The sequence below is a fragment of the Aspergillus nidulans genome, chromosome VIII, assembly GCF_000011425.1.
Source record: "Aspergillus nidulans FGSC A4 chromosome VIII".
Lineage (NCBI taxonomy): Eukaryota > Fungi > Ascomycota > Eurotiomycetes > Eurotiales > Aspergillaceae > Aspergillus > Aspergillus nidulans.
The window spans coordinates 3,634,981-3,651,053 of NC_066264.1; the positions used below are offsets into that span (position 1 = coordinate 3,634,981).

At 52.1% G+C, this 16,073-nt stretch overlaps 5 protein-coding genes across 5 annotated transcripts, besides 1 other annotated feature; 1 reads left to right on the forward strand and 4 right to left on the reverse strand.

Annotated features, from left to right (window-relative positions):
* Nucleotides 1-16,073: part of a sequence feature (contig 1.7 1..773302(-1)) that runs on past both edges of the window.
* On the reverse strand, nucleotides 121-1,529 carry ANIA_00394 (uncharacterized protein; the record flags this gene model as incomplete). Its single annotated transcript, XM_652906.1, has 5 exons — nucleotides 121-202; nucleotides 260-333; nucleotides 388-811; nucleotides 866-1,335; nucleotides 1,383-1,529. 5 exons carry the CDS (start codon nucleotides 1,527-1,529, stop codon nucleotides 121-123), a joined length of 1,197 nt encoding a protein of 398 aa, XP_657998.1.
* Nucleotides 4,172-5,823, forward strand: ANIA_00393 (putative mannan endo-1,6-alpha-mannosidase dfgC; the record flags this gene model as incomplete). The annotated part of the gene is made up of 3 exons (XM_652905.2): nucleotides 4,172-4,379; nucleotides 4,440-4,687; nucleotides 4,780-5,823. The coding sequence occupies exons 1-3, from the start codon at nucleotides 4,277-4,279 to the stop codon at nucleotides 5,821-5,823; spliced, it is 1,395 nt and encodes a 464-aa protein (XP_657997.1). The 5' UTR covers nucleotides 4,172-4,276.
* ANIA_00392 (endonuclease/exonuclease/phosphatase family protein) lies at nucleotides 6,272-7,817 on the reverse strand (the record flags this gene model as incomplete). The annotated part of the gene is made up of 6 exons (XM_652904.1): nucleotides 6,272-6,414; nucleotides 6,463-6,678; nucleotides 6,735-6,892; nucleotides 6,953-7,234; nucleotides 7,302-7,558; nucleotides 7,614-7,817. 6 exons carry the CDS (start codon nucleotides 7,815-7,817, stop codon nucleotides 6,272-6,274), a joined length of 1,260 nt encoding a protein of 419 aa, XP_657996.1.
* ANIA_00391 (tetratricopeptide repeat protein) lies at nucleotides 8,073-14,311 on the reverse strand (the record flags this gene model as incomplete). Its single annotated transcript, XM_652903.2, has 3 exons — nucleotides 8,073-8,837; nucleotides 8,886-13,895; nucleotides 13,940-14,311. The coding sequence occupies 3 exons, from the start codon at nucleotides 14,309-14,311 to the stop codon at nucleotides 8,199-8,201; spliced, it is 6,021 nt and encodes a 2,006-aa protein (XP_657995.1). The 3' UTR covers nucleotides 8,073-8,198.
* On the reverse strand, nucleotides 14,942-15,964 carry ANIA_00390 (uncharacterized protein; the record flags this gene model as incomplete). The annotated part of the gene is made up of 3 exons (XM_652902.1): nucleotides 14,942-15,010; nucleotides 15,107-15,358; nucleotides 15,422-15,964. 3 exons carry the CDS (start codon nucleotides 15,962-15,964, stop codon nucleotides 14,942-14,944), a joined length of 864 nt encoding a protein of 287 aa, XP_657994.1.

The following is a 16,073-nucleotide window of genomic DNA, read 5'->3' on the forward strand; positions in this document are numbered from 1 at the left end:
GGTCGAAACAGAAATTACCAGGGCCGTTGCATCGTAATATCGTGCCACAAAAGTTCAAATATTTGCATGCTAAGTAGGCATCTTATCTTGCAACATAATGGCATGTACGTCTACAATGCTCTAAAGGTGATACTGCTGGCGCTCGTTCACGGCCACTCCGAGCCTTTCCCACCACGCCTCGACACCCATATCCTCTCGGCCACTGAATTGGTTAGTTCGCAAACAAAAAATCAAGACGGCAGGGTCAAAATTCACATACTCATCTCGCTTAATAATCGTCGGTTCAGTCTGCCCCTCCGCCTCCAAAGGATTTCGGAAGACGACGTTGTATTTCTACCTCCGTTAATATGCACATCACATAAAGCTTCTTACAGACGGGGAACATACCAATCCCAACGTCAAATGTATGCCCGCTGGCGCCCGCGGGTACTCCTCCATCGGTTGCCTTCCCTCAATCATGGCCAGAATGTTCTTGACCACTGTCGCTGCCTGTGCGGCACCAGGCCTTGCGGCCTTGCGAAGCCCGGTGTCTGCGATGTCGCCCACTGCGAAGAGGTGTGGGTATTTCTCGTCGACGAACTGCATTGTTGGGCGGATGCGGACAAACCCGTTGGAGGGGTTGAGAAGTCCTGAAGAAGGCGATGAAGCGGGCAGGCCAGAGAGGAGATCGTTATTGGGCGTCTGGCCTGTTGCTAGGATGACAAAATCGTATTGTGAGGGGAGGACCGTGCCGTCTGTCAGCTGGACAGTGAAGGGTGTTGTGTGTGGGAAGCCGGACGGTGGGACTTTTACACGCGAGCCGGTAATGAACCTGATGATCACGTTAATGATATGTCGTGTGCGTAGAGAGGCGCTGAATACTCACTTGATCTCCAACTCGTCAAACCGCTCTTTGATCAGCTCGTGCAACCGCGGGTGATATTGCGGCATGAGGTGCGGGCGTGATTGCACGACAGTGACCTCTTTGGCTGGGTAGTACTCCTTTAGGTCCGTTGCCATCTGAACGCCCACGGCGCCACCACCAGCTATTAGAATTGAGCTTGCATTCTTGATGTCTTCCTGGTGCTTCTGGAGATAGGCGACTGATGAGGCTTTGTCGTTATCTCGCATACCCGCCGGCTCAGAGAGGCGCGTCCCCGTCGCGACAACAAGGTACTCGAACGGAATTTTGCCTAAACCCTGCCACTCGCGATCGAGGTTTACATGGTGCGGCTGCACGGAAAGGACGCGAGCCTGGATGACGGCGTGGTCGGTGGGATTGCGGGCTGCGCTGAACAGGCTGGTGTATGGAATGAATGCTTTATGTTCATGACCGGGGAGGATGGCGAAGCGGGGCTCGTCTACGTCAGTAAGATATGGAAGAAGGCGAAATAAGAGCGTACAAAAGCAAAAAGATGGTGAAAATGGCTGTGCGGCTCAATTAGGAGGACCCGGTGTGTATTGGGAACAACTCGAGCGAGCTCCTGGGCGGTTGTTTTTCCGACATAGGAGCCCCCGACGACAATTATATTTTTAAGAGCGGTAGCCATGGTTGATCAAGTCGGCTGTATGAGTTGAATTGAAAGTAATCCGATATTGGCGCTGGCAGTGTATTTTGTAGCCTCTATATATATGTATGTAAGCCGGAGTAGTCATTATCCGTCTAGGTTTGTGGAGCCGATCCGCTGCCGGCCCGGCCGACATTATCTTATCTGATCAATCCACGTGACTATACCCTGCGCTGCCATGTTAAGACCGTTAGCTAGGCTAGGCAGAAGCACTGACATTCTCCCAGGCAGAGAAGGGGAAACAGGAAAGTACAGGAGATTATAAAATGAAAAGACCAGAACAGTGGCAGTTGTGACGAAAGAGAAAGCATCCGGGCAAAAGAAGGAACAAAACCATGAAAAAGGATAATTACAATAGGACTAGCATAGCTGCAGGGAATAGCGACCTTCTAGATCCGTGAAAATCCCTCAAAATCTGACGGAGAACTTCTGCTGCACCTCGGCTGCGTTCGTAGAGAGATCTGTCTCCCCTCACTGTCTTCTCTCGGACTCGGAGATAAGAAAGGCCACAAGACGAAGCGTATCTCCGACATCCCTCTGGCGACTCACACAATCGATGCACTCAGTCACCCGCATCTTGAACACAAAGAAGTTTAGAGCCACCAGGATGGAAAGCTTCCACCTAGCATGATTGATTGGGACCATCCTGGGAAATGTATGGAGACTCGAGTGGAAAATCAGGAGTATCTTTTTGCTCCCGCGAGATGGGTATGACTTTACTCACCACATATAAACAGAAATTGATCCCAGTTCTCTGTTCAAAAATACTTCCTGTAGAAGATACGTGAAGCATAGAACGTATTATCTTACGTACTGCGTACCTAAACAAGGTACGGAGCAAAGCAAGCATGTAATTGGGCATCGCAACCTCGAAGTAAGACACGCGACCTAGTCAGGAGAACCACAAGGAGATCACACCGGAACCTTTGGGATCCGCGACGTGCCACTGCTCTCCTTAGAACGGTGAGCTGACTGCATCCCCTGCCTGAGATCTTCCGGCAGCTGCACCTTGTTGTCACAACAAGAGGAGGCAGCGCGGCGTAGACGCTTGAGGACCAATCCAGTTGCAGGCATTTTCTAGTGGAGTTGCAGGGGAAAGAAAGTTATGTCGTCTGGCCCATGCTCGGGCGGGCGCGTGGAGAGCTCCCAGACGTCTTTTATGCTGGCTCCAAGTTGTCCCTTATTACGGCATATATGGGATCCTGAAGGGTTTCTACGACGCCTGAACAGGATATACGTCACTGGATTGTCCAATTGTCGCCAAAGCCCTAGTATAGGCACTTTATCAGGACGATTGACTATAAGGCCAAGTTAGATAAACACTGGTTTTTGTGTTAGTTTAGTGTACTTGTCCACCTCCACCTGTTTGGGATAGGCAGGATTGGCGCAATGGAAAATCTGTTGAGGAGCTAAGAGGCCGTCAGCAGCGTTGAGCGTGTCATCTGAGACAGGGATTCGAGTTCCTGAGAAGAATGGAGCCAGCGTTCGACAAAAATGGCACGTAGCCATTGGGAATTTGCGGTAGCGAACTTGTGATGCCGACTAGACTGACAGCCGGTCAGACCTAGAGAACAGTTGACATTGGGAAATTGGATATTGTCCAGCAGTCGGCGTGAAAGCTGCTGCGCGCAGCCGACGTTTGACCCCGACATGACGAATCTCGATCGGTGTACAACAGGTGAATATGTAAAGAGACGTGAAGGCTGAATTACTGCTGCCTCGTCTAGGGACTCTGAACTCTTTGTAGTTGTTACCTCGTGGGCCAGACAAGGCACCAGAAAAGTGATATTGGCCAGTAGGAAGTCGCGCCACGTATCCTCAATGTACTCTCTCTGTTTCCGAAGAGCTCAAGAAAAAAGATCTTTCCCGACTCCAAGCTCATGATAGTCTTTATTAAGACACGGTTCTGTCATGAGGCTGGTCCGTGGCTGAATCCAAAACATCGCGTTGGTTACACGCATTAAGCCATCCCCCATCAAGCTACCGCGGATCTAACCTTAAGACAAGAGATAATCGCAGATGTTAGCGGTCGCGCGATCGTCCTACCGCCCACTTCCATGGCTGTAATCACTCTGTCCAGGTTGTAAGCTTTGGCACGATAGGCTAGGCAGTCCATTCCACTCGTAGTAATTCCAAACAATCCATCCCCTAAACAAAGGAGATCATTCCGAACCCGGTCGAGAGCAAACCTGGACAACAAACGATGACTAGTGCGCGATCAGGCCGAGAAGAGGCAGCTTGACGTCACAGAATCATGAAAGAAGTCTTGCGCGTAAGATAATAGATCTTGGAGGATAAAGGTAGGACGACGACGACATTGTGCAGGATTACTGCCTTGGGCATTGAATCCCGTGACCTGGAGTAACATTGTTCCGCAACCGTACCAGGGGCCACTGACTCAGCAATCACTTACGCCCCTTACTAACCCCATCCGGAAATGAGGCTTGGCGTGCTATTAAATATGCTTCTCCCATTGGCTTGAGTTAGCCACCCGGGGCTGAGCAGGCCTTGGCAAGCGTGCCAAGAACCTATCTCAGGGTGTGATTTGCAGCTATGTTTAGGGGTCCTTGGCCCGATCAGGCGCGACTTTTCTTCATCCATCGTCCTCCGTCCGCATCCTGCGTCTGCATTGGTGCTCTTCCCGACTGTCCGTTTATCTCCAGACAGACTCCGGACTCTAAGCTACATATTGTACTATACTAGAACTTGCAGGGTGCCGCCACCACACAATGCGCTGGGGCTCTTTGCTGTCCCTGGGTGGGGCCGCCTTGCTGCTGCAAGGCCAGCTCCAGCACGTCCTAGCGGATATCCCTATCGAGGTGACTTCCAAAGGTTAGTGCGGATGGAATCCCAACCTTAACTATGGGCCCTGTGAATATTGACGCACGCTAGACTCCCTCAAGGAGGCCGGCAAGACCATCACTGGGCCCATGTGGGAATACTACCTTGCCAACCAGACCGAGGGGATTCCCGGCAAACTGACCGATACCTGGTATGTCGCGGGAGCGATGTTCATGACTATGATCCAGTTCTGGCATGTCTCTGGGTATAACGAGCACAACTCGGTCGTCTCGCATGACCTGATGTTCCAGGCGGGCCGGAACTACGACTACTTTGACTCGAATTACAGTCAGTGGCTGGTATGCTTGTCTCTTTCATTGCGTCTTTTGCGTCTTATGCGCAGGACTAAACGATTCTCGCATGAATTGGATTCGATACTGATTTTCTACAGGGTAACGATGACCAAATGTTCTGGGGCCTTGCTACCATCACGGCCTCAGAAACCGGCTTCCCTGAAGTCAGCAACAAGCCCACCTGGACTTCGCTAGCGCGCGCCGTCTTCAACATGCAGGCCAATCGATGGGACGAGCGTGCGTGCGACGGTGGCATCACCTGGCAGATTCATCCCTGGCAAGCAGGGTATACGCTCCGCAACTCGATCTCCAATGGCGGGCTGTTTCAGCTGGCCGCCCGATTGGGTCGGTTCACGAACAACCAGACATACTTTGACTGGGCAGAGAAGATCTGGGACTGGGCCGCAGCCAGTCCGCTGATTGACACGAATACGTGGTTCGTCGCCGACTCAACCTCCGGCTCCAACGACTGCGTGGATGCGGACCGCATGCAGTGGAGCTACAACTACGGGACGTTCATTGCAGGCGCAGCATATATGTACAATGCTACAAAAGATGTGAAGTGGCGCAACCGCACTGAGGGCCTCGTCGACCATGTTTTTAAGCATTTCTTCCCAACCAAGTACACCACCGCGATTGGCCCGGGCACGATCTTCTCCGACGTGGCCTGCGAGCCGCTGCAGACGTGCGATAGGAATATGCTGAATTTCAAAGGGTGGAGCTCGATGTGGTTGGCCATGGCTGCCATTATGGTGCCTGAGCTCCGTGAGAAGATCACGCCGAAGCTGCAAGGGTCCGCGCTGGCGATCGGGCGCTCCTGTGACGGATCATCGGAAGGGAAGAGCAACCTCTGTGGCTCACGCTGGTACCAGGAAACATGGGACGGGATCCAGGGGCTGGAGGTGCAGCAGGCGGCGCTGGGCGGGATCACCGCGAACCTCATGCTGTTGACTGACGTGGTGGCCAAGACTATCGATACGAACCCCGGTGCGAAGGAGCAGTTTTTGGACACATATAACGATGACACGCCCGATGCGCTGCCGCATATCACGACCGGAGACCGGGTGGGCAGTTGGATTTTGACCGTTCTTTGGGGGAGTGGCATTGTAGCGGCCGGATGGTGGCTGGTGAAGCAACAGTGATTGGTGTTGTGTTGTGACTCGAATAGTTCTTTAATCGGGGGAGCAGAGCATACATTCTTCATACATCCGGCTGTTTTTGAATTGGCATTGAATCGGAATAAGCTCTTTTGTTTGCATAAGACATTTCTTGGACTAATTCTTGAAGCTCGAGACCAGAGGCAGAACAGTGGAAGACGCCTGCTGCTGGATTATTGCTGTCGTTTTATCAAGGTCTGATTAGGACAGCTGGCCTGACGGGGTGGGATTGTACATATATCCTCCGCTAGAGACGGCTACATGGAAAGCTCAGGTACAGGGCTATTGGATGGAGTTGGTTTAAGCCTGAATTACCGGTTTGTAGGGGACACAGGATACACATATACAGAGCCATAAGAGCTATTCAAGCTACCTTCATAGCCACTTATCCGAGACATCTTCTACCAAAACCTATCTCATCTGATTTCTCCCTTTATACAGCCCCATAAACTACCCCCAACATATCAACCTCATCACCAGCTCTCCCCCAAGCCCCAACGACTCCCCATCCACTTTCCGCTTCATAAGTGACACACTCGCTCGTCTCTGTGCCCACCGCAACCGCATTCCCCTGGTCTGTCGTGACACGTATATAAAAGATCCTCGTATGATCATTGTACTTACCCTGGCAGAGTTTCGTTGTCGTCCATACCTCCTCATCAGCAAGGGTAAGTGACTGCGCTGTCCCACCGCTCCCGCCATGGGTGACAGATGTGCCGTTCGTAAAAGTGAGAGTGAGGCTATCGAGCCGGTTGCCACCAGATATCGAGATGGAGGAGAGCCTCGTGGTCGACGACAGGGATGGGAGGTCATTGAACCATGTTCTGGCGGCTGTCAGTCCTGGACCATGTCGCGAGGTAGAAGAGATGTAAGGTGTTAATACCCATGCGGCCCACCGTAGAGATTACTCAATCGGAAAGAATCACTCTTCGTCCATGTGAATCTGCTGGTGATGGGGTTATGGTCTGAGAGGATCGACCCGTTATTCAGGAACTTTTCATCCTCGTACGCCCATGACAACGCCTGCAGAGCCAGTGCCGGACTTCCGCGGTAGCTGTTCAAAATCCCCATCATTAGCATCGCCTCCCGTCAACCTATACCAAGGAGAACATACAATATTTTATCGACAGTCTCGCATGTTTGAGTAGTGGTCGGATTCTCACAGACCACCGCGTCGGTCCCTTCTGTCGGCTCAACCCCGTCCAAAACTAGCTCCACCCACGGGTTCACCATCCCATTTTGCGTCTCGAACGTGCGGATGTTCTCTCCGGACGAGGTATACCGCGCATTGGTGTCGCCGTACACGAGCACCGCATTGCCAATTGAGTTGGCGGAGATGTAGTCAGAGACTTGCTGGAGGTTTGCGCTACGGATGGAGACGTCCTCCTCTTCCGATCTACCAGAACCGTTAGCATCGCTTTCAAACCCATTAGGCAAGAGAAGAATCGGCGAGGAATAGCTACCCGGCGTCCGCATGGAGATTATAGCAATCGACATAGACCCCGTCCTCGAGTTTCACCCGCATCACCGTAAACCCCTTTGGTGTCCAGCAGTCGAACCCGCTCGCATCGGAGCAGGTATCCCATTTGACCCTTTCGAAATCAATCCAGTCGTAGTTGGAGAGCGTATTCAGGCCTGAGCCGAACGGGACGCCGCCCGAGGTGGAAGTGCGATATGGATGAGTGTCGGTCGAGTAAAGTGCGGCATGGTAGTTGAAGTCCTGTCACTCGTTAATATACATATCTTGTCATAACACAGGAATTGCACTAATCGACCTCTTGCACGTGGATGATGTCGTAGCTGTACTCTGCGAAGCGCTCGCCAATGAGCTCGGTATTTTCAGTCTTGTCGCCAGGGACGTCATTGCTATTGAAGATCTCGGGGAGGCCAGCGACGTTGAAGGAGAGGATATTAAAAGAGCCCGTAGTGGCGGCGAGAGTGGAGGGTACGAGCGAAAGGAGGGTGATGGTGGACTTCATTTTGTCTGGCTCTGCTTCTACAGGATGTGGTTCTGGACTGGGGATAATATGACATATTTATATTATACATATTGCAGGTGCCTGGAGGCGATACTCTTTCGGTCGACTCGTCCGCTACTAAGAATCGCTAGTGAGTGTGAAGAATCCGTTGATTAATTAATCTACGCAGCGTCACGTTTAACCCTGACGATCATCGATAGGCCGTTTATCAAATTATATTGACTGTTATAGTAGCGAGGAACCAGTGACAAGAGCGAAAAGCGGCACATGACATACATTACTACACACTCAAACCGCGGCTACAGTACAATGGTTACAATAACAGCAACAACATATAGCAGATATGTAAACATTAGCGACAAGAGGGTACTGAAAGAGCGATTACAGCGCCGTGATCGAAATCCTCTTTGCTCCCGCATTCCCCGACAACAGCGCTGACCCGCTCGACTGCCGTAGGTGGTTCTCATGGTTCTCTACCTCCTCCACATCCAAACTGAAACGCCTCGGCCGCTGCCACATGCCCACCGACTCGTCCGACGACGCGGTCGCTGCCTGCAACCGCTCAACTGGGAGGCCGAACTTGGTCGCAATCTGCTGCACTCTCTCGTGCGCGGTCGCTGCATCGATCGCTGCACTCTGTCCTTCCTTCGCGAGGCGCATCTGCGCATGCTGCAGGAGCTCGAGATGCTGCGTCACGGCTTCAACGGCGCCGTTCTTCCCATGTTCATCGCTGTTGAGGAGCTCTGACAGCGCGGTCTCGTGTAATGTTGCAGCGGCGAGATAGTTTCCAGATGCGGTGTACAGGCCCGACAGCAGCTTGTTCATTTCTAGAGTGACCGGGTCACAGTTGCCCCAGACTTGGCGCAGGTTATAGCAGATGTCTTTGCCGAGCTGGATCGCTGCGTTGACATGGCCGCGGCAGAAGCGGGTTTCGACCAGGCGCCGGCCGATCCAGACGACTGCAGAGAGAGACCAGGTCTTCTGGATCATCCGCGAGGTCCAGAGCTCCGTGAGAATGGACTGGATGGTTAGCTTATATGAGACTGATGTAGTCTACAGGGACCTTACCTCGAGGTCTTCGAACATCTCGTGCTCGCCTAGTACGGTAATGAGATCGTTGAGCTCGGTAAACGGCAACTCGGTGAATTCCAGCGGTATCTCCTTTGCATTCTTCATGATCCCCTGAAGGAGCATCTCTGACTCGACGGCCATTCTTTTTGCGATCGCTTCATCGGTGCACTTGTTGGTCTGGTATCCGCTGAGGTACAGGCAAAGCTTGATAGCAGTGAATATGGTCTCCATTGCTCGCAGGCTGTCGGTTAGATGGGCAAAGGAGTGGAACACGCCAGTCACAGTGGCTGCATCTTCAAACCTGCCTGTGTTGCACAGGTCACGCACAAGACCTGTAACCTGGGTGACAATATCAAAGGTGTAGTTCTCGTTAAGGCTCTCGCGGCGACACATGTCGTAGAATACATGCACAATCTCTTTCTGGCGAGCAGGCCGTGCCACCGACAAGGTATTGCAAAAGTATTGGTACAACTGCACTTCAGTGTTCTTCGCGGCTTGGGTTTGCTTTCGCTGGTTTTGCAGACGAAGCAGCTTGTCGCCAACTGCCAATGTTGGCATGAGGTCATGGCTCGCAAGGCTCTGCTGGAAGTTGTTGTATATTTGTCCTTCGTGGGTCAACTCGTTCAAAATCTCTCGTGCCGACTGCCGCTTGCCAAAGACTTCCTCGAACGCCGCCACAAAAACAGCAGGCCGGTGTTCATCCAAAGCCTGACGATGCGCAGCCGGTGTCTCTTGAACGACCTGTTGGCGTAGGCTATTGATCAACGCATTGCCTTCATCAATGTACCCGCATTCCAAGTAAATCTCTGCCAGTTTTCGGCCCCGGTCGGCAAGGGTCTGCTGATTTCCAGTGACCCGAATAACCTCGTCAACGTGCCCAGTGAGGATTTTGGCCCCCTGTTGACGCGATGTGGCAGACTCGGAGCTAGCATGCATCCGGCAGATTTCTTGTAACCATAGCAGGGTTGTCGGCGCCGACAGTCCCTGCTGCTGCTTAGCCAGAGTGAGCTCCTCCATATACAACTTTCTTGCCTCAGGAGACGCTTGACCCTGCCGCAGGTACAACTGGGCCATCCGGTGCTTGATGTCAATTGAGAGGGGGTCCTTCATATCCGGTAAAGCACGGGAGGCTTCAGACTGTGGAACCCAGTCGTGCGTGTTCAGTACTTGTTGGTACAGATGAATAGCATCACCCGAATGTTGATCACTCTCCGCAGAAAGCTCTGCTAGAAGGAGCGTCGCATCGCGCGTTCGGGCATGTGTTGGCCCGTACAACTTGCGGCAGAGCTGCTGATGCTCCGAGGCGACTTGCAGGCGCTCGGTATGGTCCGCCTTGACAGCGGAATGCGTTAGAAGGGACATGTAAGCAGGGTATGTCTTGGGAAGTAAACCCTCGAGGAGAGCACGATCGTAGCCGTCCTTTTCATCAAAGCGCACTAAGGTCGGCCACAAGTTCCGGTACACCCCAAGAGCTGCATCCCATTGCTTGTTTTGCTCGTAAATTGCAACGAGAGCTACAGCAGCACGCACACCTGACGATGAGATTTTGCCATCCCGAATGCACGCCTTGTATATGTGACGGTAGCTGCTTTCGGCTTCTGCACGACGGTCAAGGCGAAATGCAAGATCGCCTTCATAGTAGCGGCTATCAAGCGTGTGCTTATCCTTCTCGCCCAACCGCAGGGCGAAGAACTCGCTGACCTGACGCAGGAGAACCAACGCTTTATCGAATTGGAAAGTATTCTCATAGAAGTCCACCACAGTCTTGACTACTGTCGTAACAGACTGCACTTCCACCTGCTCGGCAGTTATCGCTGCCTTGAACGCATTTCCGTAGACAATACTCGCTGTCGGGACATCAAGTCGACGGAATAGACAGTAGGCGTGGTCCTGAGCTAAGTCGGCCATAATAGGAGCTTCGTTCCATGAGAACTTCTCTTTGGATCCGGGGTCCTCAAAACTAGGCCATGTATGCTTCAGCACCGCGCATACAATCTCGCTTCCTTGGCGCCATTGGCTGTCTTTCATATACTGGCGCGCCAGCTGGTGGCACAGCCGGAGTAAAGGCATTCGTGAACTCGTCTCAGTCGTCACGGCAGAAGCGATACTATCGATCCATTCAGGGAGCATCTTACTCTCCTCTACTGAAAGGTTACCCATCTCGGCAGTGTGTCCTTCCTTTGGTATGGCTCCTTCAATGAGATTCCGTGCTAAGGTCACGGCATCCGCATGATACTGCTGGTTTGTGGACTTGTAGTACTTCCATAATTGCATTCCCAGAGTCCGATCCATATCGTATAGTTGCATCTCACGAGCCTCCCGCCGTAACTGCTGCGCACGGCTGGCCATTTGTGCAGACCGAACACCGCCTTCTGCCTCTAAATCGGCGGACAACTGACGGAGAAGCGCAGCGGCTTCATCATGGTGGCCTTGTCGCTCGAGAAACTTGGAATAGTAGAACACGACTTTTGTCTTTTGGTCCCATGGTGCCTTGTGCTCTTTATCCGGACCGCACAAACTCTGCCACAACTTGGTCAAAACCTCCTCAGCTCTTGCCGGCTGAGAGTTTTCTTCATACATCTTGGTCAGTGAGAGTGAATATTCTACTCGACGCGGATCCGAGGCATCCATTGAGCGAACCATGGTCTCGTACTTTGCCTGGGCGAGCTCTAACGCAAGCTCATCTGGGGGAGCGATGTCAAAGTTATTGGTGAGGTACTCAGCCGCAGCCATCGTTTCCGATGAATACGGCCCGTAGACTTTGATAGTCTGGTGGTAGAACTGTTTCGAGACATCGTATGCTTTGTCGTGTTGGTTCTCCTTGTCACAGGCCTTGACCAGTCGGTCAAGATATTGTAATCGCTGAGCGAAACTGATGTCTGACGACCCCCAGCCGTCCAACGCCATGCCTCGGAGTGCGTCTGTTTTCAAACCAGCTGTGCGGTCCGCTCGACCTGCGCCTTCGGAAGTGGCAACAAGAAGCTGCTCGAGGTCGTGCGTTATAGGGTGGGTTGGGCCCAACCGCATGCGACTGCGCGTCCATGCTTCATAAAGATGCTCATTAGCCCAAGGCGCCTGAGCCCGGTCTGCCGCACGGGCGCTCATGATGAGGCTTTGCAAAACGGCCGGAGAGTCAATGCCTAGAACATCGCGTCGTACCGTCACGGCAATCTTGTACAGCCTGACGATACTCGACCGGCTGAATTGAGACTCCCGATTGGTAAGCTCTAACTGGGCGAACAGTACCGAGTCAGGCAGTGCGCGTTGGAAGGCCTGTGAGTAAGAGACCTCGTCCTCTGTGGCCATGCTCGAAGAGAGCATATGTGACATCCAGTAGCGGGCTGTATATTCAAGCAAGATGAACGCATCAAGGTAGCGGTCTCGCGCGAGAACAGGCATTTTATCCCAAGATATAGGTATCTCATCCGTTAAGTTTCGGCGAACCCATGTCAAGGCACGAATCAGAATGTCGTGGTGCGCATCTCCCATAGTGAAATTGACTACCTTTCTCATTTTTGCCCTAGCTTGGATATGTTCGCGGATGATAGGGTGGCGGAAAGTGACGAAGCCGTCTCGCACTGTAACCAGCCGTCTAAGAGGCTCGAATACGTCCCGCTCTATATTCCCGTGCCATGTCGACAGCTTGTGGGTCTGTGTGTCCACACAGAGCAATTGCTCGACTTCATGGGGCCGCAGCGGACGTTCTGCAACCGTAAGCCAAGCAAGGAGGCTATGAGTGCCGGGTCTCTGGAGATTGGTGTGGCGCAGATGCAGGTCAATGAGCCCTCCCAGATTGTTGGGGATCTCGCTAACTGCTGACTGCATATCACTGTAAGTGTGCTGAGCGCGTACCTCTTCAACAGCCAGCTGCGCCCATATAAAGCAGCCCTGGCATCGAGATGCAATTGCAACTATCAATGGCTGACGCTGTGATGTACTCAGCCCGACGAATGCGGGATCATAGGTCACCATGTCGTGGATAGAAGCCGTCAAATCGTTCTCGGTAATAGATGCGTCCATAGCAACCTGGTGCGTCGTCGTAGTTTCGCGTATAGGAATCTGTTCTTTGTTCATTGGACGGGTAAAAATTATCAGTTTAGACGGCGTATCAGCGACAGTAGCTTGTAGAAGCTCAAGAAAAGCTCCAACGTTACTCGTGGCGTTTTTTATCTGATCCATGCCGTCAACCACGATCATGAAATGTAGATTAGATTGTGCAGCTGTGCGGATTGCCGTCCACAAAAGCCCCTCGACCTGGGAGTCCGATGCGCCCGTCTCAGCCTCGGTCAGTGCATCGGCAACAACTGCAATTATATCGTCTTGGGTCTTGCGACTCGTTACGCAGCAGTCAAGCATTTGTATCAATATGCCTTTGAGAATGCTGAGGGTCAATGTCGTTATATGCACATCAGACCGAATTACGATGGGAATGACATTCCAAATGTCATACTCCGAAGAGACCTGTAGGCGCTCAATCGTCCACTGGGCCAGTGCGCTCTTTCCAGCACCTGGGTTTCCTCGCACAAGCATCAAGCTCCGCGGCCCAACTGTGAAGGTGGTTAAATGTGACTCGAACCACGAGAACGACCCATCTGCCAGCGAGTGGGCTTGGCTCTCAAGCAGCATTTGGAGAGGGCGGTCTTGGATCTCGAGAAACTGATAGACAGACTCCAGGTCGACGTGCTGCATTTTGGACTTAACAGCACCCCAGCTTGCCTTCCGTATCCGGCGCCAATGAATTGTGAATCGACTGAAGTAGCAGAAAAAGCCATGGTTTAGAACCTCATTCATAGACTGCCAATTTTGAGTTCGCATAACCTGACGATATTCCGAGGATATATGAACGACCAGTTGTAGTAGGTGGGCGTAAATCTCAGCAACCTCTCGCTGTAACGCCCTCGAGCTCTGAAATTCGTTCTCTTCTTGAAGCAGGTACGAAATCCCCAACGTCACCCGTCCATATCTGCTGAAAATGGCATCGATCATATCGATATTGTCGATTCCCATCTATCACAGTCAGAACCGTCTAGTATGCAATACCGCGAACGTACCTCTAACAAAAGCAGGGTTGCTCCCCAGATCATCGTCGTCGCCTCTTCGGCACCATCCATGAAACTTGTAACGGAATCGCGTAGAGAGGCAACAGCAAAAGCTAATCGAGACGCTCGTCGCAAAGTGCTGTCGAGACGACTGCCATCCGCGGGCATCCGCCGCAGCCGCTCGCCGGCAATGGCATCGAAAAAGACATCAACCGTAGGTGACTTTTCCTGAAGTTCATCGGGAGTTAACCCCAGACGAGCATGGCACTCCTGGGACACTGTATCCACCGCACCCCGCAGGATCGGGAGGGATGATGGGCCACCGTCGACAGCATTGGCCGTGTGTGCAGGCATGCTGCTCGACGCGGCGGTAAACCCCGACATACTGTGCGACAATGAGAACTTAACTTCTGATGTTGTCCACACTCCACTGAAGATTTTGGTTGGTAATTATAGTGAAAACACAACACTGTTGTCATGGGGTGCGCTGCGCTCGGCCATTTTGATATCTGACATCACGAGTCTGTTTACCGCGAGTCCATCATTGGGGGAGCCAATATACCAAGCATTGCTGCTGCGGAGAAGCTCGTCTCGCTGAACGGACGCGGAATTGGCGTAGTCGTGGTGTCATGGTGATAGTTTGGTTTGTGGTGGTGTGTTGATGACATCAACCAGGGAAATCCTCCTTGAGATCTTGGGCGGATGTAGAGGAGCTCATTGGATGGAGTGAGATCGGATGTTTATTCCTTGGATCGGTCTGCGGCAAAACATTCGTTACGATTAGCTGGCAATGCGGGCTGAGAGGAAAGACGATCTGAAGAGTAAGTGGAAGGGTGAAGTGATGAGGGTAAGAGTACACAATCACGTGGACCATCCTATACAATATTGTACCCTTCTCTATTCTCTGATAGAACTGGACAAAATACATTATGGGTTCTCAGGAAGCTTAAACTATTCCTTCTCAATAATAAGCTTAATCTGGGAATCCTCATTTGCTTCTAGCCTTGTTAAGCATCACAATTTCGCCGCCTCCCCCTCCAAGTCGAACTCCGTGGTACACAGCAGGAAAGTGTCCTTCAACGCCTGTGACAATTGAATCAAGTCAGTACACCAATCAAACTGCGAACGCTGTCCGTTTCCCTGCAATAAATAGAGGGGAAAAACCCAAGGGTAACTTACCCCAAGTCTATACTTCCTGTTCACCTCCTGATAATCCTCCGCGGCCAGCATATCACAGAAATGCCTAATAGACGGGTAGTGCACGATCGAAATCTCATTCCACCAGTCCTCTTCGGGTCTGTCAACGCTCCCCCTCGAGTCTGAGAAGCCGGAGTCCGAGTCCGGGGCCGCAGAGCGCCCCGCTGCCGGTCTAATGACATTACCGACTAGTTTGGCGCTTCCGCCACGTTTTGCAGCAACAGGATTGAAGCCCTAACTTGCTTATCAGATGACGAGTTTGGAATGGGATGATGGATTGGAAGGGTCGGGCTCTACCTGTCCATATTTGAAGTAATTCTCCTTCCCACCGGGGAAATGGAAATGCAGCAGGTTCAACATCGTCACCGGCTTGTCGTGCTCTTTGGTGAGCTCCTGCATGAACTCGAGCAGTTCCGGACTGACTTCGAGGTTCTGGCCTTGTCCGTCATTTCCCTGCTTTTCTTTCAATTTGTCCAGACTTCCTGTCAACGGCACTCGCTGTGCATTCTTCTCCCTCTTCAGCTCCGCATCGCGCTCTGGATAAGTGTTCAGCAGCCGGCTCGGGATCCCTACGTGGATCTTATACTCGGTTTTGATATGCGATGCAAGAGCAGGCGGGAACAGCGGTTCGCGCGGGTTTGGTGGTTGTAGGAGAAGAAGGATATCCCATTTTTCTGAGAGGAGAGGATCCTTGTCGAGGAGTGTGGGCGAAATAATGGTCCGACGGGGACGGGATGCGACGATGACTTTTGTGCTGGCGGCCTTTTTGAGCTCAGAGAGGAAGTCGATGGAGTTTATCGATGGGTGCAGGGAGAGCAGGTGCAGTGAAAGGGCGGGCATCTTCGGGTTTTCGTTTGAAACAGAATTTCAATATATGGATGATAGATGGAAAGATGAATGATATGGATGGTCGGTGGCAATTTAAGATAATGGTGAAGTAACCGGAGGA